At 32.9% G+C, this 24,640-nt stretch overlaps 1 protein-coding gene across 8 annotated transcripts in view; it reads left to right on the top strand.

Annotated features, from left to right (window-relative positions):
• CDC14B (cell division cycle 14B) overlaps positions 1-24,640 on the top strand; it is a 145,830-nt gene that overhangs the window by 99,387 nt on the left and 21,803 nt on the right. For all 8 annotated transcript variants that reach the window (XM_074201436.1, XM_074201438.1, XM_074201432.1 and 5 more), the window contains 7 exons: positions 1,680-1,756; positions 8,355-8,421; positions 12,650-12,712; positions 18,928-19,015; positions 19,638-19,868; positions 23,106-23,244; positions 23,941-24,100. In XM_074201436.1, coding sequence (XP_074057537.1) covers positions 1,680-1,756; positions 8,355-8,421; positions 12,650-12,712; positions 18,928-19,015; positions 19,638-19,868; positions 23,106-23,244; positions 23,941-24,100 — 825 coding nt within the window. The remainder of the gene's footprint in view (positions 1-1,679; positions 1,757-8,354; positions 8,422-12,649; positions 12,713-18,927; positions 19,016-19,637; positions 19,869-23,105; positions 23,245-23,940; positions 24,101-24,640) is intronic.

Below are 24,640 nucleotides of genomic sequence, written 5' to 3'. Positions count from 1 at the left end.
GTATTATCCACAGATACTGTTGAATACCTACTATGTCCAAAACCCTCAGTATATGGTACTGAGAACTAAGACAATGTCTGTTCAACTGAAAGTATAATCTTGCAAGAGAGAAGAATGCTATATATCACTGGATGTAAAGTCTCCTATTGGGCTGGTAGCTCTACTGAAAAACATTGGTAGAGTTAGCATGTAGAGTTAGCAGTTGTAGGTTTTCTTAGTGATTTGTGGCAATTGTTCCTAGCAATTTAATTAAGAAACATTTTCCCAGTTAGTAAAGAGATACAGGACATAGACAAGTCTTTATACCTAATATCTTCCTGCCTATAATGTTTTTCCTGTTTTAACATCTGGAGTTGGAGCACAAAGAGAGAGAAGGGGGTAAAACTAACAGCCTATATGGAAGGTCCTGTGGTACTTAGGGTGCAAAGCAGATAGAAATGCTTTTTTTTAATGACATCTCTACTGATAAAATTATATCTTTCTGATGTTGAAACATTTGACAGTGTCAGAGACTTTAGTGTCAAAAACTTGATTCCTTTTCTGGCAGTTTCATATATTTAAAAGGAATGAAAGACATTTGCTAACCTAAATTGACCTTTAAAAAATTTATATGATTAGTCTATGAAATAGAAATGGTTTTATTGAGATTACATGATTTTCCTGCAAATGTCATTTATGTCAGTGGTGTCATAATAAAGAATTAAACACATTTTTCTATTTTTGTTAGCATACTGCACATATTTTTAATCTTAATTTACAACTTACAAACCCAGCAGTTTTGGTTTTAGACCTATGTTTTAGAGTTCTCTTTTTAACCAGGATAACTAATTTAAAAATGATTTTCTTGAGCTATGGAAAATTGTCAGGAGGGGAATAATTTTAAACCTTTATGGTGAGAAATTTTGTAATATTGACACAATACTTTGTGTTTTAATGCAGATTTTCCTGTGTATTATCTAAAATGCATTTTAGAGCCGAGATAATTGATTTTCTTTCATTAAATTGAAGAATTTATACCTTGAGATTGTCTTTTTTCTTTCCTCAACTCTTGAGCTTAGTCAAATATGTGTTATTAAATTTTACCTTCATCCAAATTGGTTTGTCTCTTCAAAATTAAGTGCAGATGACTTTTAAGCCCATCACAACTTCAATTAGTGTTGAAGCATTTTAAAAAATATAATAAATAAAAGTGGACTATATCTCATTATTGAATAATTTATGGCATTAATTTAGGCAATGCTAGTGAGAAGGGTTGTTGTTGCTTATATGTGTATCACAGTATAATTACATCTGTCATGGTGTTTAGATGGGGAAATAGCTATTTCCCCATCTTGTGTTAGTCAAAACTTTGACAATTTGTCTATTCCTAAAATGTTCTAGAATATAGGCATATGTGTGCATTTTAGGGAAAAATAAAATGTTTTAACTAATTAACAAAGGATTTGTATTATTTCCACTTTATATTTAAACAATCTGTCTTAGGCACAGGATGGCAGACTTCATTTTTTTTTAAAGAAACTGAACAATATTTCATTTGTTCTTTTCAGAAATATCAATTATAATGGCTAGTGACTATAGTGACTAGTTCTTTATGAGTATTATGAGAATTTATGAGTAAATGAGTATTATGAGATTTATGAGTAAATTACCTTATAGTTTTTCCCCCCTTTGAAACCTAGATAATACATTTGGAGAAATCTCCAGAAGATACTTATAGGATGCTATTGTTTGGAAACATATCCTATGTCCCTTTCAGGTGAGTATGAGAATTTTTGGAATCATTATTACCTTAAACTTTTATTTAATGTTCAGTTCTAGATCTACCTCATTTTCTATCTTTACCTTCCTTTTTCTTGCATACTTTTCATTATGACAAATTTTTTAAAATGCAAATGAAATCATGCAGCACAGCAACCACATCCAAAAGTATGTACAGTATTCCACAGCTGTTTCAAGAAAAGTAGAGAAATATGTCATCTTATCACTGCTCCAGGACCAAGATTGATCATTAGTAAATGTGAGAACTTTAGTTTTGAATCAGTTCCTTCTATGGACCTTGTGTTCTCATCCTTCATCCATAGAACATCAAAAAATACTTTTAAGAAAGGAGCTGGTAAATATACATGGAGGTATGTTATTTTATTATTCATGTGCAAAGGAGCAGTCTCTAATGGGAAAGAAGGCTTGTTGAAGCAGCTGAGCTGAAGTTATTGTGCACAGAGAACTTATTAAAGACAAATTATAGATTTTATTCTTATGTTAGTCTCTTAGTTTTACCACATACAGTAACCATCGCTGAAAAAATTTGCCCGACACATGGAAAGGTGGTCTCCAATTTATGTGTTTCATGTTAAGAAGAAAGAAGGGAAGGGATTAAGTAGGATGTGTTATTAATGCATTGGCTGCTACTGGAAAAACTATTGAATCATACATTCTTTAGATGGACTATATAAATAATGTCTTCCTTACATATAAATTACATTAGCTTAAGTTCAAAGAAGTTAGTATAAAACTGAGCAGAATTTAATAGGCTCCTTCTACTAGTGCCATATGTAACTATAATAAAGAACTTAGGTAGCTTTATAGAAAATTAATTTTAAAAAGAACTATCCCTTTTAATTTGTTTATTGGTATACTAAAATTTGGCTGTTTTTTATTTTAGCAAAATACCTGGTTAATATCTTAGCTATTTGGTACAATTTTGTACAAAATAATCATTTCATTTAGATGCGAAGTACTGAGAGAAATTTTTAAAATGAAGCATCTGCTTTTAAAGTATCTATCCCGTATATATTATTAGCTTAGTTTCTTCTCATTCTGCACTGCCTCATTGAGGCATTGAGATAAATTGAATACCTGAGGGCTGTACCCATGTAGCATCAACTCTTCCACAGAAGTTCTTAAACTGGAGTACAAAGAAAACTCAAAGGAGTTCATGTATGGATTTCAGAGTATCCAGAACTGTGATAGGAAAAAAAATGCTATATTTCCATTTTCATTACTTTCTAAATGATATTTAGCATATCCTTCAATACAGCATTAAAAAAAAACTTCTGCATTTGGTTCCATGGATTTCATGAAACTCCCCAAAGGATAGGATCCATGACATAGAAAGGTTAAGAACTCCTGCTTTAGGAGGTCCTATCTAGCTGGAAAGGCTTTGAATAGGACCCTGCAACTGATTGTATATCTGTCCTCCAAGGAACCAGTATCACTAATAGAAAGACTCATAACTAAGTTGGCCATGGTTTCTTAAATTTGTGACCATTATAAGCGCATCTGTTCTTTTGCAATGGAGTTTTATAACATTTCTAGACATGAAATTCCTAATCTGCTGGAATTGGAGACAGTATAGCACAGACTTACTTGGTTTGTATTGAATTATCAAGCCAATAGGAAAAAATATCATGGATTGCAGAGTCCAAACTGGGAAGGGATGAGAGAGGAATTGAGACCTAAGTGAGATATTGTACAAAGATTAACTTTATTCCTCCCCCTTCCTATGTTGCAAAGAACATAAAGGCTATGGATAATGTCATTTAGGAGGGAGGCTGTTGCCCAAAAAAGTAGCAGAATAGTTTTTTTATATCATTTATCAACAGGAGCCTTTAATCTGATTAACAAGAGCACTGTTGTTGTTTTATACATTACTCTTCTTTACAATGGTATTTGTGATAATGGATTTCATTAGGAGCCATCTATGGCTCCTGGAAAATGAACAAATAAATATATGACTTGCTAAAGGCCTGTGAAACACGGTTTGGGATTGACAAAAAATATAACTAATGAAAATCAAATAAAAGAAGAATTATTTGGTACAGAGTAAGAAAATTGTGTCTTTCCCCTAATAGTGTCCCAGGAAAACTGAGTACTCAGGCATTATGTTCAAGAAAAGAACTGTTTAGAAAAATTCAGTTTTCTTGGGTAATTTGAATCTCTTTCGTCACAGCCACCAAGAAAGTAATTTCTCTAAAGTGAAGTATAAATCTCTTTAGTCTGAATTAATTGGAAGGAGGATCAGATCCAAATGGGAAAGTATTACAAAAGAAATTACTTTGTTGTTTCTTTTAAGTACTTCTAAATCTAGGAAACTTTTTGAAATTGTAGGTCCTATTAGATCTTTGAGGAATGGACTTGTTATTTGCAGATAACAGTTTGCATATGCCTTTATACTGCTCTTCCTACCTCTTCCTGTTTAAGAATGGAATCTTCCACTAATGCGATTTTTTTCAGTAACTTAATTTTTTCTACTTTAAAGAATCATTTTAAAAATCATAGTTAATAGGAAATTGTATGCTAATATAATTTAACCTTTTCTTGATATTTTGTAGTGACCTTGAGATGAATTAGATGATCTCCAAACTCCTTTCCAGTTCTAATATTCTATTCTTTTTTTTAACTGCCCCTATGGTTTCATTGTTCCTAATGAGATAGCGATTTTTTTTAATGCTGTTCTATAAATACATGGCAGCCTGTGTTGCAGTGGATAAAATACCAGATCTAGAAGACTCATTTTCTTGAGTTCAAATCTGGCTTCATTTACTAGCTGTGTGACCCTGTGTAAATCACTTTACTCTGTTTGCTTCAGTTTCCTCATCTGTAAAATGACCTAGAGAAGGAAATGACAAACCACCCCAAAATCTTTGTCAAGAAAACACCAAATGAGTTTGCAAGTCCTATAGTATTTAAAAACAGCTGAAGAACATATATTGATACAGTGAGAAGATTTCAAGACCTGTTAATTTGCTTTGGTGAATTTCTAAGCTATCTTCCAATAATTTCTTCCAAGTTTGTTAATTTTACCTCATCTAAATTCCCCTCTAAAGTCTTTGAACTGAGAAGTGAAGTATATGGTTCCAGTGGCATTATTTCCCCCCCCTTAATATTCCTTCCAGACTTCATTCCTGATGGTTGAGAAAGTATTACTAATTCATAATAATTGACATTTTTCTACAGTGTTCCAAATATCTTGATATCATTTTAAACTTTAATAAAATACCCCATATAAACTTAGTACTTTAAAATGATTTAAATAAGTTGTCTCATTTAAACCTCACAACTGTCAAGATAGAAACTACAGGTTTTATTAACCCCATTTTATAGATGAGAAAAAGGAGGCTCAGAAAGATTAAATGACTTGCCCAGCATCAAGCAAACAGTGCATCAGAGATGGAATCCAGCTCCAGTTCTGTGATTTGAGTCAATTCTTATTCCATTGTTATAGGACTATGCTGTCTTCTATCTAATATGTGACTTGAAGTTCTTACAAAGGTGTAGATAATGTCCTTCAAAATAGTTTTGCTTTCTGACAGTCTAAATGTACCTCCCTTGTTTTTTTAAATACTATTAAGATTAGTAGGTTTAAATTAAATTTAAAAATTTAGTAACCTTTATTCTATAAATAGTAAGAAGACAAACCTTGTCACAGTACAGACAATGTTATCACAAATTCTAAATTATTCAAGTCTAAATGTAGGACATTTTATTATATTTTTCACTTAATTTGTGGAGGTAGCTATATAACATTATAATTTTATGATTTAGAATTTCATTTTGATTTGAAAAATAAATCTAGAGAACTATTTTGATTAGCTTACATGCAAAAATCATTGATAATCTCCATGTACATACAGTTTCGACCTCAAGATAATATTACCAGTGTGCCTTATTCTTGCTGATAATAATTAACAGAAAGGAGGTAATTGTTGGATTGATAATAACATCAATTAAATCTCTGAACTCCATATATAATAGAGTTCCATTGGTCCACCATTCCCACTAGTCGATTGTTCCTTGGCCTAATCCTTGACTGACCATATTTAACCCTGTCATTCCAAACTCCTCTGCACTGTTGCTAAACTGGGGACCATGGATTTGCTTATTTTTCAAAATATTATTAAAATGGATTTCAATGTAATTAATCTCTCTTGTAATCCTATTTTTTTTTATTTTATTCATTTTAAAATATTCTGATAAGGGATCCAAAGGCTTCACCAGAGACCATGATGCACAAAAAAATTAAAGAACCACTGATTTAGGAATATCCAGGAGTTTTTTATTTTCTCATTAATCAAATTACAATAAATTAATCTCAGAGCCCCCATCAGTTTATCCAATATTATTTATCTAATGATTTAGAGGAACATTCTTTACTACTAATAGTTATTTAGTTATATATAACTATATTAAATCTTTTCATTTTTTGGTATTTAATGAATTAAAGTCATAAAATACATAATTTATAGAGAAATCAATCACAAAGGCATAATTTGAAGTATTTTTTTTAAGCTGTGAGAAAACTCACAGTCATTATCACTTCATACCCTCTATTTATTGGCAGAGGACTTCCCTTCTTAAAACACAGTTCCGTACCATTAAGTTTATCTCTAAATTCAATTATGAATTAAAATTCTCTTTATGATTTCACAGGATAGAAAATTTCCCTTCTTTCAGTCTATATTCTCCATGGTTTACCTCCTACTTAATAAAAATTTTAAAATATATAATTTATTCCCAAATCCATAAAGAGAAGCACTTCATAGAATGACAATTATAATTATAGGTCCTGACTTGTATACTGTTAGACATTATTGATTTCTATAGCTTTTGTAGAAAAGGCTTTGGAACAGTTATGACATTGCTTTTATATAGTATTCTATTTTATGTTTAATCTGTGAGCTTGGTTTTACAAAAGTAAATAGTAGTATATCTTTTTTGGGGGGGGTGATGTGGAAGGGCAGAAGGGAATTATGATTAAATGATTAGAAATTAATATAATAATTAATATAATTCTATGAGAGAATCTTCAAAATCAGAAAATCCAACATTCAAAACCAAATTTGATATCTTGTGGTGGTAAAAAAATAACTATATCTAATCCCCTTTCATCTCAAGTTTTTAATAATCCCTGACATTCTTTTTTTTTATGTTTTTAGGTTTTTGCAAGGCAAATGGGGTTAAGTGGCTTGCCCAAGGCCACACAGCTAGGTATCATTAAGTGTCTGAGGCCAGTTTTGAACTCAGCTACTCCTGACTCCAGGGCCCATGCTCTATCCACTGCACCACCTAGCTGCCCCAATCCCTGACATCCTTTATGCATTTTTCTTTTTGAAGGAGAAATACCTCAGTCTAATCAAATCAAACAGCAATAACCAAAACAACTTAACAAGTGTACTTTTCATTATCTATTCATTAATAAATTATCTAAAATATCCTTGAAAATCTTCAACCCTAAGTCTGGGAACAAGAATAAAAATTTAATTTGATACAATGTTTAGTTTTTTTAAGTAAGGAGTATGCAATTTGAATCTAGTACAAATTTTTGTGCCTTTTTGTGTGCAGGATTGATAACACTATGAATTCTTCTGTTCTGTTGGGCATACAAATTGAATTAGTGACTTTTATTTAAATCTATTTTAAGCAAATTAAGCATTTTTTTTGTAATTTAGTTCTCTTAAGTTGGCAGAGATGCTATATTATATGCATAATCTTCTGAATGATTAGAGAAAATATTTTTTCTGATGTTATGTTCTGATTGAATCTTAAGTAGGCCTACTATCATGAGATAATTATTCTCCTTTAGCTTGAACCTAAAATACATTTTGTAAACACCTTGTTTCATGAACAGTATAGAGTTCTGAAAAAAAGATGTGTAATGATTTATATATTTAGTTTTAAAATAGCGCTCTATTTTAAAATCATACTATTTTGGCATCTATAAATTAAGAGAGAAAAACACATTGATCTGTAGTACAAATCATGTGCTAGTAGTAATTGTCATCCTTTCTTTGAAGAAAAGGAAAAGAAGTTTCTAGAAATTTTCCTAAACATTTTAGGATCAAAACACATAGTACAGTGGAGCCTAAGGGATATCAGCGTAACTTGAAATTACTTTGGATCATTCATGAAAGTTTTATTTTTTTTTAAATCTCTCCTTCCTGCCCATCCTCATATATTGTTTCTTGTCAACATTCACACACACACACACACACACACACACACACACACACACACAAACACACACACACGTCCCAATATGGGTGTCTTAATTTCTTTTGAGATGATATATGGTTGATATAAAAAAAAGTTGACTCTTTTAAAAATCTAGTAGATATAAAAGATAAAAGTGATACATGGAAATTATTTGAAGGAAGGGGATGTACTTGAGAGCTCAGTAATTAGAATTAAGTTAAATATTGTACATATTTGATGATTAAATGAATGAAATTTTTATTTACATTGATCTTTTTTTCAAGGAACTCTTGCTTGATTCAACCATCTCTAGATGGAACTATAAAATAATAGTTATATTTATGAAAACTGAGATAATGATTCAAATATTTGTGGAATTTCAGGGATGCTTCCTATGGTAATTGCACTTTCTACATAACACTACTCGACTGTTTTCAGGCAGTATATAAGGTAAGTAAATCAAAGGATGCTCTTTGAAGGGCTATTATTAGAATATTAAAGCCTCAATATAGAAAAGTCTAGTCTCGCATTATCAGGAACTGGACTAATAATTAGTGTTTCTTTTGAGATGTTGCTGTGATTTCACATGTATTCTAATTTCTGAGAAATATTATGTATTATATGGTAATTGGAATGGGGGCAGGGAATGAATGTAGAGGTAGAATTTCCATTTTGATTTTAATTTTAGTGTTACTTAAATATGAATGTCCTTATTGATGCCTTCTGTTTTTATATCATAGTTATTTCATGATATCCTCAATTTAAAAGGATTCCATAATGGAGCCATTTGATCCAAATGCCTTTTTTTTCCATATCTAACTCTGCAAAGCTCATTTATAATAGATAAACCACCAATGTTACATATGGAAAGAAAACAGGAACTTATATGTACCAGTTTGCTCCATTGTCCACCCAATTTTGTCAACTGTGCATTTTGGCACCTGAGAGGTGAAGTTGTGCAAAATTTTTATGAAACCTTGGCCCAGTCCAGAACTTCAGATATGATCCTAGAAGAAGTATTGGTTAGGGGTTTGGCAGTTTTGTACTAGTGATGCTAATAGGGAACTGTAATTTTTAAAAAAAAATTTAAGGCAACAGGATTAAGTGACTTTCCCAAGGTCACACAGCTAGGCCATTATGTGTCTGAGGCAAGATTTAAATTCAGATCCTCCTGACTCCAGGGCCGGTACTCTATTCACTGCACCATTTCGCTGCCCCCTGGAATATTTTTTTAAGTAATGAAGTTTCAGGTGTTAAAAAGAGTTTGATAAAAGGCCTTTTTTGCATTTGAGAAAGAAATTGATATTTTGTAATTACTTTCTTAACAGTATAAAACTTATTAAATGTGTCACAATTAGAAGGCAGATTGTTATATTGTTTGCCTTTTCTCATTTTTCTATGACTTTTTAAAAATCTAATGCTATTATACAAATACCATTAAAGTCTAATACTATTACAAAAATACCAAAACCAACAAAATTTTTTAACTGTTTCTAAGTTATCCCCTTTGACTTATGAATCTCAGTATTAAGTTTATATCCTAAAAATATTAATTGTACTATTTATAATAAAAACCTGGAAATAATATATGTGCTCAACAATTGTGAAATGACTGAAAAAATTGTGATATGTGAGTGTAATGAAAATTTGAGGAATTCAGATGGAAGAATAATCTATTCAATTACTACAGCAATGTAAGAAAAGGTCAATTAAATTAGTTCATTTCAGAAGTTTAAGAAGTAGAAATGTAGCCAGAGACTCCTTAAATCAGGATTTAGTGAAAGATGTCAACTACCAGTACTCCATACAAAAGAATGCAAAGACTGGAAGTGCCAGTTACCTCCACTGCCCACTGATTTCCTCATCTATCTGTCTGTTATAGTCCCCAAGAGGCAAGACAGAATGTCTACAGTTTCAGGAAAGACTGCTGCTATAAACTTCATATTAGACCTCAGGAGAAGAAAATACTGTGTTATATTCAGGAGAGCATAGAGAACTGGTGGGTCTTTTTTCCAAATGCATCCACAGACATCAAGCACTTTTGAATGTAACAACAATGAATATGCTTCATAATGGGCTAGTGGAGTTCCTTTGTTTCTGTCTACCTGTCTGCTCACTTAGTTCAAGTAAAATAAGATAGCTACTGTTGGTATGATATTGTCAAAGTTAAAGAACTCTCCTTTTAAAAATCTGTAAACAAATAACAAGTGATTCTTATTGTTACTTACAATTATTCTGTTATATGGTTTTAACTTTTCAAGGAATGTACTTCATTGTACAATTTGTATAGGTATTTAGGAAGTATTTTCGAACAATAACAAAACCACAGGTGTTTAAGAAGTATGTTTGAATAACAATAAATACAAGCACACACACACACACACACACAAACTCTCTTTCTCTCTCTCTCTCTCTCTCTCTCTCTCTCTCTCTCTCTCTCTCTCTTTCAAGCCCCCAGCTCAAAGTCCTATTATTATTTTTTTTTAGGTTTTTGAAAGGCCAATGGGGTTAAGTGGCTTGCCCAAGGCCACACAGCTAGGTAATTATTAAATGTCTGAGACCGGATTTGAACCCAGGTACTCCTGACTCCAGGGCCGGTGCTTTATCCACTGTGCCACCTAGCCGCCCCCAGAGTCCTATTATTTTCACACACTATCCCATATAATTAAATTCTAGTACAACAGAAAAATTTAGATACTCAAACTTTTAATATGACTCAGTTCTTTATAAATTTCCATTGATTTTGGCATATATAGTCAACTTGTTGAACTTGTAATTCAAGGGCCATCAGGTTCAACAAGTTGAAAAGAAATCCCTATTAAAATAAGTTATGTTAGTACTTATATGACATCTTAATAATTAGAATATTATTTATATTTTTTACATTTTCATAATTAATTGACTGTGGCTTATTTGTCCCTGTTGCAAAAAACAGCAACTTTATAAGATATAGAAATGAGTTTTTTCCCCTTTGATGAGAAAATAATCCTTATATAATTTTATAGAACTGTCAAATCCTGTGACTTGTTACTTCAATATTGCCTGAAGTTTATCCATTATTCCAGAAATCCCTCCTATATACTAGGGAATATCTTGATCTGTCCTTAGCTTGAAACAAAAGGCTATTTAAAATAGCATTGGAAGAAAAGCCAGAGAATATGTTTTCAACTAATTGCAGCTGCAGACAGCAGAAAGAATTTACAATTCTTGGCACACGCCAACACACTAGAGGGATTGCTGCTTCTGTTAGAGCAGCCAAGGCAGCAAATGTTTCAAGTTTACCTGTCTAAGAAGCAAATTTTGGTCAACTTCTGGAGCAAATCAATTCTATACATTAAAGATACTTACATTTACTAAATTACTGAGAAGGAATTTGACAAAGATTTGGTATCAGAATCTGAGCTTTTTGCACAGTAGTAGAATTCATTGTCGGTGGGGGAGGAAGAAGTGAAGATATATGTATATTTTATTTTTGACTCTCAAAATTGCTTTATATTCAAGAGATCTTATTAACCTGATTCCTCTGAACTTGGAATTGTAAACTATTTCGATAACTGAATTTCTTTAAAATTAATTACCTAGATATTTTATTTTGCGCATTTAAAATAGTGCCAAGAGTTCATGACACAAACAAGTTAAGAATCCCTGCTTATTTAGGTTGCACCTTTATAAATCCTATATATTGGTTAGAAATTCTTATGTAAGTGCAGTGAGTGCTAATCTAGTCAGTTTGGGAAAAAAATCAGTGCTGGGGATATTTAACTCATCCTCTTTCTATAAAATAAATACTAGTTTTCTTACTTCACAATAGTAGTGTATTTGGCTGTGATTCAAGGAGAGATTAAAGGACAGGATATTTACCTACATAAAGAATAGTACATTTTCCTGTTTTTATATTAGTGCAATTTATAATATTACTTTTTAGTATGCAGAACATTTGGTTTCCTAATTTGAATTTATTTTAAATGAAGGCATTTATAAAATATATAGAATTGCATCAGATGTTTCTTTCACCGTCTATAAATTTCATTCAAAGGAATGTTAAGGAGTATTACTGAAGGTTAAATTTCCCAGTAATTTTTTTAAAGCACGTAAGGGTATTGTTAATACACATGGTCTTGTTAGATTAGAATCAATCTGAAGTGGTGGCTAACCAGATTTACATTAATGGCACAAATTTTTAAAATGAAAATATAGATCAGATACATATAATAAAAATAGAGGCAGTTAGGCATTGTTGTAGTATAATAAATTCTGAGTAAGTTTGATAGGCAGGTTGGTGCAGCGGTTAGAGAATTAGCCTTAAAGCCAGAAATAACTGATGTCAAATCATGACTGACTCACTGGCTGTTGTGTGACCTTTATTTAGTCTCTTCTCTTGACAACTCTCTAAAAGCTTTCAGAGAAGATGTTGATGTACATTAGCAGGTATACCTTCTTCCTCACCTTGGAATTTCTTTTAAGGATCAAATCATAGGTCCACTTTTCATTCCTGTAATAAATACATAATGTCCTAACAAAGATTCTTTATGAAGAAGGCATTTCAGGGAGCTATAAGCTCACTTAATTTAAGTTATGTTTAATACAATATAATATGCATTTGTTGAGAATGCTTAAATTTGCCATAACAGGAATAGATCTGTAATTATTTGCCTATTAAATTTTTTTTTAATTTTAGGCAGTTCAGTATGGCTTCCTTAATTTTGAAAAATTTGACCTTGGTGATTACGAGCATTATGAAGTAAGTTCATGTGGTTTTTCTAATCCATTCCATATTTATATGTATGCTGTATTCATACTGACTTCAAAAAGTTATTTGTTCCTATTGTTACACGTTTATATTTATCTTATTTGAAAATTGGGAGAGAGGGAAGAGAGCAGTATGACATTTCCACTTAGCAATAACAAATGGTAATATCTATGCTTTGTGGGTATTTTTCCTCACAAAAAATTAAATATATGGAAATCTAATTGGGAGTAGATTTTATTTCTATCACAAAAATGATTCTTATTCAAAAGTGAAATTATTTTTCTTTGAAGTTCATTTGTGATGTTACTTTGAAATGTTTATTTGCAAATTCAAAATTAAGGAGAGTTTGACTGCAGTCAAATGCGTTAAGGTTATTGGTAATACATTAAAACCAATCAGAAATTGAGATCAAGCATATTTAATATTGCCACTTGAACTTTAACTCTAAAAGTCAAAATAACTAATGCAACTATTATGTACAATTATTTATTATAGTTATCTGTATCTCTGTCTTATCCCCCCCTTCTACTGTGAGTTAAAAGAGACCAAGAAGATATCTTCTCTAAACACTCCACCTATTACCCACAAGCAGTCTTAGAAATTTAGCAGAATTGAATTTCAGAGGATAGATCAGATGGCGATTGTTATACTCCACATTATGAAGAGTGGAATCAATCAACAAGCATTTATTAAGTATCTATTTATTATGTGCCAGACACTAAGCATGTGGAATGACATACACTAAGCAAATTTCAGAGCCAAGTCTTGAGTGCACTGTTGGTGATTTGGAGTGTGAGAGACATGATGACATGAAGACGACTTAAACAGTCCCCAGAGCCAAATTAGAACCAAGCTTCTGAAGTTGCTTGCCCCGTTATCTAAATGATAGCTGTCAAATTTCTTGCAAATGAGAAAGTTCAATACCACAGTAATTGTAGCATTTACTAAAATGAAAAACACTATGTAAATATGAGCTTTGCTTATCTTTTCTTTCCCTTCTTCCCCCATAATCTGAACTACTTCATAATACTAATCATTCTTCCTGATACCCAGGTTCATAATCTAAGAAATCTTTAATTCTTGTTCTCTTACCATAATAGTCTGATGAAAAATCCAGTTGATTCTTTTTTTTCTGAATATCCCAAACATCATCTTCCAACCCACCCCCCACTTCTTTCCAATTGCTGCTGATTCAACTAATCAGAACCTGATTTTTTTTAGTAGCCTCAGAACCAGTCTTCTTTCTCCCATTAAATTTACATCCTGCTCTGAGAAGATTTTTCTTTAAGAATTGTTCCAATCATTACCTTGTTACAATAGTAGCATTGAAATTTGCTTTTTTGAAAAATATCCCTGGTGTTACCCAGTCGGTTATTTGCCTCTTTCTCAGTAAGGTAGAATTGAGTATGCATACCCTTACAGGATCTCTTCAAAAATTTAACATAGCTGACCTTCTGGAAAATTATTTGGAAAATCAAAACTTTTAAGTAACCATATTCCATGTGGTTTTCTCGCTCCTGAAAATAATGATCTTTCACTGTTAGCAAGTGTCCTTACATTCATTGGAGCTGTCATAAAAATTTGAGATTTTTTGCATCACAAAGTGGACTATAGAAACCTTTTTAGTAGCTCACATTTACTTACATTAATTTTTTTCATGAGATATGAAGAATATTCTTCATTTTTTGAAGATTTTGCATTAAGGTGTTTCAGGAAAAAGCCAAAGCAGACCAATTCTTTATTCTCATAATAAGAAACTAAAATTTTGGCAGTCTCAACACCCAAGTCACAATTTTCTTTCATCTCTGTCTTGTGTAGTGAAAACAATGCATTTAGAATCTGAGGACTTCTGTTCAAATCATCTACCATCTGGGTATATATCACTTACATAAATCACTTAACTCCTAAACCATAGTTTACTCATCTCTAAAATAAGCATGTTGAATTAAATGATCTCTTAAGATGTCCTTTCAGTTCTAAACCTTGTTATGTTAATGATTAACTTGGAGCTGAATTCCAAACCAAACAAAATCTGAAAATTTCTTCTATTTAGCATTATAATAAAATTGAAACTTGTATATTTATGCCCAATGGAACAACCTGATGAAGTTTCTTATTGTATTAAGTATATTATTTTAAATTGTACTCTTAATTAGTTGTTTGAATCAGCAAGGTTTTATTGTAAAGAAGTAGAAATGCTGAATTCAACATACACTTACTAGGTATCGTATTAAAATAAGGCACTGTGCTAAGTGCTTTGGAGAAAATGAAACTGAAAAATTTGATTCTTCCCATTAAAGAGCTTATATCCTGCTAATTTCTATATAAATTTGCTAATTTCTATATAAACATTCCATCTTCAGCTTTCATGCTTTACAAAGACCATCTCCATGCCCATTTATCCTCCTTTCTGCCATCTAAAGGAATTCCTACCTCCTTTTAAGGCTTAACTCAAATACTACCTCTTGCAAACATCTTTTCTAATCCTCTCAGTTGTTAGTATGCTTCCCCTCTCCTCTGATTTACTTAATTGCAAAGATATTCTCTCCCTCTAGTGGAATATAAGTTTTTGAGAGACAACTACTATTTTAAATTTTGCCTCATTACCTAGCAAAGTTCTTGGCACATAATAGTTGCTAAATAATTGCTTGTTGAATTGCATTAAAAACACGAACTATAATTGAGTGACATTTGAAAGCTTTATGCTAAGCTCACTGAAAACATGGAGTACTTAACACCTTCCTGGGCTTTTTTTTTTGAGGGGAGAGTGAGAAATATCAAGGAAGGCGTCCTAGAAGAAATAGCCTTTGAACTACTTACTGTTATTATGATCATAATAACTATTAGTAAAGTATTCCTTTGGAGGTAACTAGAATCTGAAGGTAGAGAAAGTCAGGGACATTAATAACTGAGGCTCCAGAACTTGAAATGTTTTTAGAGATAAGTGAATAGATAACAAGTCTTGAAGTCAGAAGTACTGAGTTCAAATTCTACCTCTGACACATAACTGCCTAAGAACAAGACAATAAGTATTAATAGACAAAATTTCTTCACTGGGGCATCCCCATACTAGTAAAACTATAAGTCTAGTTCCAATACCTTTGTATAGTTATTTTTTAAATCCTTAAAAGACTTATTCAGATTAGAGATTAATTATCCTTTTTCTTACTCAAGAAAGCTCTTTGAGTTAGTGGAGTTTGAGAGAATATGAAACCAGTTTAGTAGTAGCTAAAATTTACATAGTGTTTTATAGTTTGCAAAGTGTTTTATAGATATTATCTCATTTCATCCTCATAGCAGCCCTGGCACAGGTAGTTGTTATTCTCATCACCATTTTACAGATGAAGAAACTGAGACTGGGGGAGGTAAAATAACTTGTCCAGGGTCACACAGCTAATAAAAGGAGCTGAGAGACTGGATTTAACTTTGTTTTCCTGCTTCAGATGCAGTATTCTATTCATTGTGCTACCAAGTAAGTTTTAAATGGTTCTTTAAAAAAAAATCCCATTTATTGACATCAATTCAGTTAGTTTTTTCAAGAATATGGGAGGTAGACTGGAATGGTGAATAAAGGACTACCTTGAGAGTCAGAAAAACTTGGAATAATGAAGATCACTTCCGAAACATGCTGGCTATATGTCTCTGGGCAAAGCCCTGAACCCTTAGTGTCCTAGTCAACTCTGAGATTATAAGTAGCAGAGGAGATATGATTCATTCTGTAATAGCAATGGGCATGCTCATATGCTTCTACAGTCTCTAGGCTAACTCATAACATTCAATCTTAGTTACCTGAAAACCATATTGAGCTTCTTTATTAAATTTTATTAAGTTCTCTGTCAGATGATTCCTGAATTTCAGCCACACACATATTTGTTGTTCACTTTGGTTGCATTTTAATTCTGTCATTTTAAATAATTGATATTGCTGTAGTTGGTTGATTCTTGTCCTTCATTGTCAAAGACCAAAATGACATCACTATGTTAGAGACAGAATGTCTGACTGTAGCTAATCAGACAGATGTGAGCTCAGAATCACAAGTCAGGCACACATTGTCCATATGAACACCTGGGTGTTTACTCTAAACTTGACACAGCTCACATTTCCTTTGAGCTGCTTCAATTTTGCCTTGTTCATAGAGTGCCTCACCCTCTCTAATGAGGGCACACCATGCTGGGCAATCCTGTAGCAGTGTCTCCTATGCTGTACAATCCATTTCCAAGTTCTTAAGAGAAATGTTCTGGGGGCCCTGAGTTCCATATAAATGATTTTTGTTAAGTGTGAGTTTGACATTTTAACAACTTGACCAGCCCATCATAGTTGTATTCTCTGTAGTAACATTTGAATACTTGACAGTTTAGCTTGAGAAAGGACCTCATTGTTGGTATATTACTCTTTCAGGTGATCATCTGAATCTTCCTAAGACAATTTAAATGAAAGCAATTCAGTTTCCTGGCATGGTGCTAGTAGACTTTCCAGGTTTCACAGGCCTAGAACAATGGTCAGCACAATGACTCTGTAGACCTTACAGATAGTTAGAGCATGAGACTCGTAATCTAAGGGTCATGGGTTCAAGCCCTACATTGGGCAAGTTGGATGATAAGACTAGAAAGGTGGCACAGTGGATAGAACCTGGGCTTAGAGAAAGACCTGAATTCAATCCAACTTCAGACACTTTCTAGCTCTGCAACCCTGGACAAGTCATTTAATATCTTTCTGCCTCTGTTTCCCAACTGTAAAATGATGATAATAATAATAGCACCCCCCCAAGTTGTTATGAGAGTCAAATGAGACAATATTTGTCAAGTGCTTGGTACAATATCTGGCGCATAGTAGGCATTTAATAAATGCTTCTTTCCTTCCTTTTTTCCTACTCACCCAAAGTGCATTCCACTATCTTGGAGGAAGCCCAGGTCAGTGTCCAAGTTGAAACATGATTCCTATAGATCAGGGGATCTTAATCTTGGGTCTATTAACTTGGATTATTTATATTATGATAACCATATTTCAGTGTAATTGGTTTCCCTTGTAATCCTATGTAATTTTATGCATTTAAAAATTATTTTCTGAAAAGGGGTACATAAACTTCACCACATGACCAAGAGGAGTTCATGGTATACAAAAAAAGGTTAAAAACCACTGCTGTAGATGATGAGGTCTTCCAGATTCTCTTCTTTGCCAGATGACTTCATCTTGTTCTATCAAGTAGTGTACTATATAGAGCACTGAACTTGGAGTCAGTTTATCTCTGACCTCAGATGTTATTAGCTATATTTCTAGAAAAGACATTTAAACTCTGGATCAGTTTTGTCATATAGCACCAGCCCCAGAGTGGTCATGAGAATCAAATAAGACAATGCACCAAACCTTAAAGTGTTGTATAAATGCTTATTGTCATCATCATCATCATCATTAGACATTGATAAACTTTCTGTGGAAAAAGTCTATAATAACTCCAAAGAATTTAGTCTAACAATTCACACAAGAAAAACCAAGTGTTTGAAGCATGCCTATTGTTTAGGTTGTAATACACTATTAAATTGATAAACTATTAAGAATTTATCCAATTTTGCGTGTACATATAAATATGTATATCTCAATAAACAGTTGAAATAGACAATGAATCGATTCTAGAATAAAGACAAAGAAAATTGACTTGCTTTTAGGAAACTCTTTAAATAATCTCAGATTTCTACCAGAAACAGCTAACTTTTTTAATATGAAAATTCTATTTATTTTATTGTATAATTGTGATTCTTGGAGAATTCCAGAATGAAAACATAAAAATGGGTATAAGTCAGAGGACTATGATGAGATACATGGTGACTATAAGCAGGTTGTAATATAATCTAAACAAAATAATAAAGATGCCCTCAGAGAAATATATGATGAAAAAAAGATATACTAATAAGCACATGGGGAAAATTCGATAGTAACCAGCAATCAGCGTTTTTATATCCTCTCAGTATCAGTAGGAAGTGGAGGTTCATTAGGTGAACTCTCTTTGGTAAATTTTTATAGTAGGATATTGGCAAGAGTCCCATGGTGTTGCCATCTGGTTGGAAAGAATTCTAAGTTGATGAGATAGAACTATTTTTATTATTTAAGTTATTTTGCAGTCACTTAATGGCTTTTGTAAATGTTACAGTTAAGTTTATAGAAATGTAGAGGAAAGGAAAAGTGTTGAAAATATATTTCTCTATTCACAGAAAGCAGAAAATGGAGATTTAAACTGGATAATACCAGGCCGATTTATTGCCTTCTGTGGCCCTCACCCAAGAAGTCGACTTGAAAGTGGTATGCCAAAAAGTCCTCTCACTGAGAATTTGAATGAGCACATTGTGCTTTCTTTGATGCCAATCCATATTTTTGTTCAAGGGAAATAGAAATTGGAACTAAACCCTGAATTTAGTTACATAAGCTATGCTTTTGAAAATCAGTCATTTAGGGGGTGGCTAGATGGTGCAGTGGATAGAGCACTGGCCCTGGAGTCAGAAGTACCTGAGTTCAAATCCCGCCTCAGACACTTAATAATTACCTAGCTGTGTGGCCTTGGGCAAGCCACTTAACCCCATTTCCCTTGCAAAAAATCTAAAAAATGTATGATCCTGCGCAAGTCTCTTAATTTCTTTGGACCAGTTTCCTCATCTGTAAAATGAAAAGGTTAGACTTGATTATCTGTGAGATCCCTTCCAGCTCTAAATTTTCAGGCAGTAGAGAATGAGTTGGGAGAAAAGGGGTGTAAGGCACGAGAGAAAAGGGAGAAGGGGAAGAGAATGGGAGAGAGAAATAATTTTTTTGACATTTCTACTTGTCTCTACTATTATAGAAAAACTCATTCTAGAGAGCAAAAATAATTTTTATTTTAGTCTGTCTTCATAGTGATCAAAGAAAAATATTTTCTTTTTATTCTCCACAGGTTACCACTATCATACACCCGAAGCCTATATTCCATATTTTAAAAGGAACAATGTTACCACCATTATCAGACTCAACAAAAAAGCATATGATGCCAGGAGATTTACAGAGGCTGGTTTTGACCATCATGAACTTTTTTTTGCTGATGGTAGCATACCCAGTGATACCATAGTAAAAGAATTTCTGAACATCTGTGAAAATGCTGAGGGTGTTATAGCAGTTCATTGCAAAGGTGCGTTTATTTGGCTGATAAATTATGCCTTTCAGTGCTAACTATAGGAAGTTGTAGACTGCAAGTACCATGAAGATTTGGACTAATTTCTCATATGCACTTTACGGCCCTGGGTTAGCTGATGAACATTCTGTACTTTTGACAGAGTTGTCCAGACCTGTGAATTTCCATGACATAAGGAACTTGCTCTACCAGTACAAATCAGATCTCTTTGAAAAAAGCCAAACCTATCACTTCTATCCTTTATTCATTCCTTCCTGTCTTTTTGTTGCCCATTGCCCTGTTTACTGGCTCATTCTCTGATGTCTGCAAATGTTCCTTTTAATTTTTTTCCTATTGACAAGCATCAACAAAACGTTTCCCTACATAAAGAAATTGTAGAAGATCCTATTTTGAAAGTGTTTTGCAAATTTTAAAGGATGATAGAAATTCAGCACATTAGTTCTAGAGTTTCTTGCTCACCCATGTCTTCCCCATTATTTAGAAAGTTTGTCACTAATAATATTTTTTCTTTTCTTGTTTTTTGACAGCACTGTTGCTAGGCACTCTGTTCCCCTGCTCCATCTCTGTAAATGTTCTACCTTATAACAAATAAACAGTCATTCAGAACATTAGCCATGTCTGAAAATGTATGGATATGGCTCTTGTAGTCTCTCACCTTTCTTAGGATGTGAGAAGCATGCCTCATCACCTACTTGAGTGTAAGGCTCTAGAAAACTGAGCACAGGTCACTATCTTCTTGTTTTGGGCTCAGGGGGACGACAGAGGTATACTGGGTTATATACTGGAATTAAATGGGATTCATGTATAAACCTATGATTCAGTTTGGATCTCTCCAGTGGGAACATGGAGATCATTACAAAGTGAGTGCTTTGAGGATTAATGGTTTCTGATATTAAATCTTAAATTTTAAGTTAACAGGTTTCTCTCTTATTTGACTTGTTGATTCAGCTGTAGTTCCAGAGTGCCTAGTATTTTATTATTTTTTTTATTTCCTTAACTTTGAAGAATTTAAAAGATGTAAAGAAAGTGTAATCTTGCTAGTCAAGTGACTAAGAAGTCCTAGTTATTATTTTTAATGTTCAGAAAACAAAGTCTATTTCTTTTTTTATTGTTTTTTGCAAGGCAATAGGGTTAAATGACTTGCCCAAGGTCACACAGCTAGGTAATTATTATGTGTCTGAGGTCAGATTTGAACCTAGGTCCTCCTCTAACTCCAGGGTCAGTGCTCTATTCACTGTGCCACCTAGATGCCCCCAACAAGGGCTATTTCAAATTAAGAAATGTCAGTGTTAGTAACAGTAGTTATTAGAATAAGTAATTAGAATAAGGAGTAGAACTCCTTTAGTCTTCAGAGCTGTTCCCCAGCTTGACTCTCAGACATTCTCTTCTCTCATCCCTATTTTTAGGCATTTGGAGTATCTAATATAACTAAGTTCAAAGTGTCGTACTTTAATAACTTTTTCCCATGATAATAACCCATGTTACCCAAAAACTTGAAGCACTACATTTTGTAAAAATGAATCTGCATACTATTTAAATTGTCTAACTTTCTCTTTAAGCTGAAATGCTAGAAAATAATGCCCTGAAAATCATGGGTATCAGAATGTTCTACAAATAGCCATTTCATAATAAGACCTAGTATTTTCATTATATAATGGTTCCCAAATATATAGCAATATGCTTCAGTCTTTCCAAGCTTGCATATGCAAGATTTAAGAGTGGCAGTCCATAGGTGAACATTGGATCACTTTGGTGCAGATAAAATGGACATCTGGCTCAGAATTTTATGCTGTGATTGAACCTGATCAGCCCCCTGAACTCAATCCAAAGGGACAAAGAAAAGACAAAGTACTAGTGTAAATGAAAGGAGAAATCAAGTGGTTATTTGGACTTTTTCTGCCTTTATGTGACTTAGGGAGTACCTACCCAGATATCTGTTATTTCTGTGAAACTTTCTAGACAGTGAATATTAGACCCTCTAATAGACCATCAATATTTTTAGTATGGATCTTGAAGTAAGAATAGAAACTTTGAACCTTTCTCCTTAAAAGTAGCAAAAAATCATTAGGCATTTGATATCCTACATATAGAGACAGATTACTAAATCATTTCATAAGCAAAATTGATGAGCAGATGAATGACTCAGAATAAAACACAAACTTGATATTTGGAAGGCCTGATTTTATCTTAGACATTTTGTCTTATATATTTATTAGTTGTATAATCCTGGGTAAATCACAGACCCTCTGTCTTCCTCAGTTTTCTCAAGTGTAAAAAAGAATAATAGTAGCATCTATCATATAGGATTGTTGTAAGGCTAGAACAATTGTTTGAAAGCAAATTTTTACAAACCTGAACATTCAAATTTGTAATTGCTATCTATTATTTAATGAAATGAATAAACCTCTTTTCCCAATAGTAATTACAGTAATAACAAATATATAGCATTGTTTTCAAGATTTGCCTATGATGATACCATATGTGCATTTTGCCACTAAGACAATAATGCAACCAATAATGCAATAATACAAACCAATAATACAGTTTTTTACTTTTCATTATCTAAGTGTTTTTTAAATTTGTTTCTTTTAGTTATAACATAGCTTAATGTAGTTCCATCAAGGAAAAGAAATTTTCAACCTCTCATTCCTATTTGTCTGCAATTTTTCTTCCATTTATAAACCTTTCTTTGTAAGATTAAGATTACTTTATTTTTTTAAAAAAATATTTATTTAAGGCAATGGGGTTAAGTGACTTGCCCAAGGTCACACAGCTAGGCAATTAAGTGTCTGAGTTCAGATTTGAACTCAGGTCCTTCTAACTCCAAGTCTGGCGCTCTATCCACTGCACCACCTGGCTGCCTCCTTAAGATTACTTAATAAAACAATACTTAGACAATTCTCCCAAGAAAGACATCCATTCTCAACTTCTTCCTAGTGCATAGTTTTTCTAGATCTTCATGTATTCCTAAGGCACTTTACATAGAGCTAATAGACATTTCTCAGCTGTCAGTTTCTAAACTGTTAGAACAAAACTGCCTTTCTCCCAATATTCTTTGAGCACTTAAAACTACAGTATTGATTTCCCTAAAAGATTCAATTGAAACAAGGGTTACAAAAGCAAATCTGTAGTCCTTTTTGGAAAAATTAACTTCTTTTCAAAAGTCTTTGGTTAACTAAATTGTTAAAAAAAATATCAAATGAAGTTTATAAAACCATATTTTTTTTTCCTTAGCTGGCCTTGGACGGACAGGTACCCTTATAGCCTGCTATATTATAAAACATTATAAGATGACAGTTCCTGAAACCATTGCCTGGATCAGAATCTGTAGACCTGGCTCTGTGATTGGACCTCAACAACATTTTTTGGTGTCGTAAGTAAAACTCCACTAGTTTCTCTGTGTGGCATGGAAGTGATCCTTGGTTCTCAAGCATTGTGACAGTAAAATGAAAGTGCTGGCAGCTTTTATCAAACAGAAAATTTTTTTCTAGTTATTTTCTAAAGATGAACTGTAGCCTGGGCTTTAAGGACCAACCTTCTTAAATTTAGGAGAATCTTGTTGCCATGTTGATCATGAACTTTTTGGTTATAGTTATGGCATCCCAGATCCTTGAAAGATTAAATAATATTAACCCTATGGCTTTCTGTGGACCCAGGTGCTTTGCTAAGTACGTTATAATTATCTCATTAGTAGGTACTATTATTCCCACATTACAGATGGGGATTCTGAGACCCAATGTCAAACAACTAATAAGTGTCCAGGGTCACATTTGAACTCAGATCTTCCTGACTGCAAGTCCACTGATCTATCTACTTCTCTACCTATCTGTCCCAGACCTGACTCCTTCAGAATCTATCTTTCCTCTTCTACATTCCTTGGCATATGTATCTAATAGTAGTACAAACTAAGAAGGTAGACTAGCAGCTATTGCTGAATGGTCTTTTCTTCCTTGCAGAAATTTAAGGTAGATATATTAGTTTTTGAAAGGGAAAGAAATAGTAGTGGCAGAGAAGAGTCCTTCCTATGTACATATCTAGGAAAAGTCGTGACATTATTTCACTTCTATAGGAAACAGGCAAGCCTTTGGACAGAAGGAGACTATTACCGGAAGAAATTAAGGAACCAGGAAAATGGAAGGCATGCAGCTGCAGTCACAAAAATCCTGTCAGGGGTTGATGACATTTCAATAAGCGAAAACCTATCCGAAGTAACGAAAGATTCTGAATCGGTAATCGCCTCGAAAATATCCTGCCTTAGATGTTTTGGTCATTTGTTTTGCTGCTGTTTAAAATCTTTTAGTGTGTGGAAAGATTGCAGGCAAAAATAAAGCCAAGTTGTGAGGGATTATTGTTCACATATTTTTTTCACTTTATGCTTTCTCCCCCCTCCAAAAACCTTGAGAGTTAGTCACAAAAAAGGTTGGGTGACTTACATTAAAGTTCTTTTCACACCTAGGCAAAGATTGAAACAGCAATGAGGTATGTGAAATGACTTTTCAGCTGATCTTAATTATGTCTTTTCCATATTTTTTCCCTCTATCTATTAATAAGCACCTGGTTTAATTCAAAGTGAGAATTTGAGGTATAAGAGCTTCTCTTTTGTTGTTTGTTTTGATTTGGTGGGATGGTCTTTGCACATATAAATAGTGATAAGAAATAAAACATTTTCTCATATTCTCTGTGTATGTATATGCACATAAAACAAATAACATACACAGAAAAGAAATAACATGTGTATGTTTTTTTAAAAAATCATATCTATTTAGTGT

Source organism: Macrotis lagotis, chromosome X, assembly GCF_037893015.1.
Source record: "Macrotis lagotis isolate mMagLag1 chromosome X, bilby.v1.9.chrom.fasta, whole genome shotgun sequence".
In the NCBI taxonomy this organism is placed as follows: domain Eukaryota; kingdom Metazoa; phylum Chordata; class Mammalia; order Peramelemorphia; family Peramelidae; genus Macrotis; species Macrotis lagotis.
This window is presented reverse-complemented; position numbering and strand designations above follow the sequence as displayed.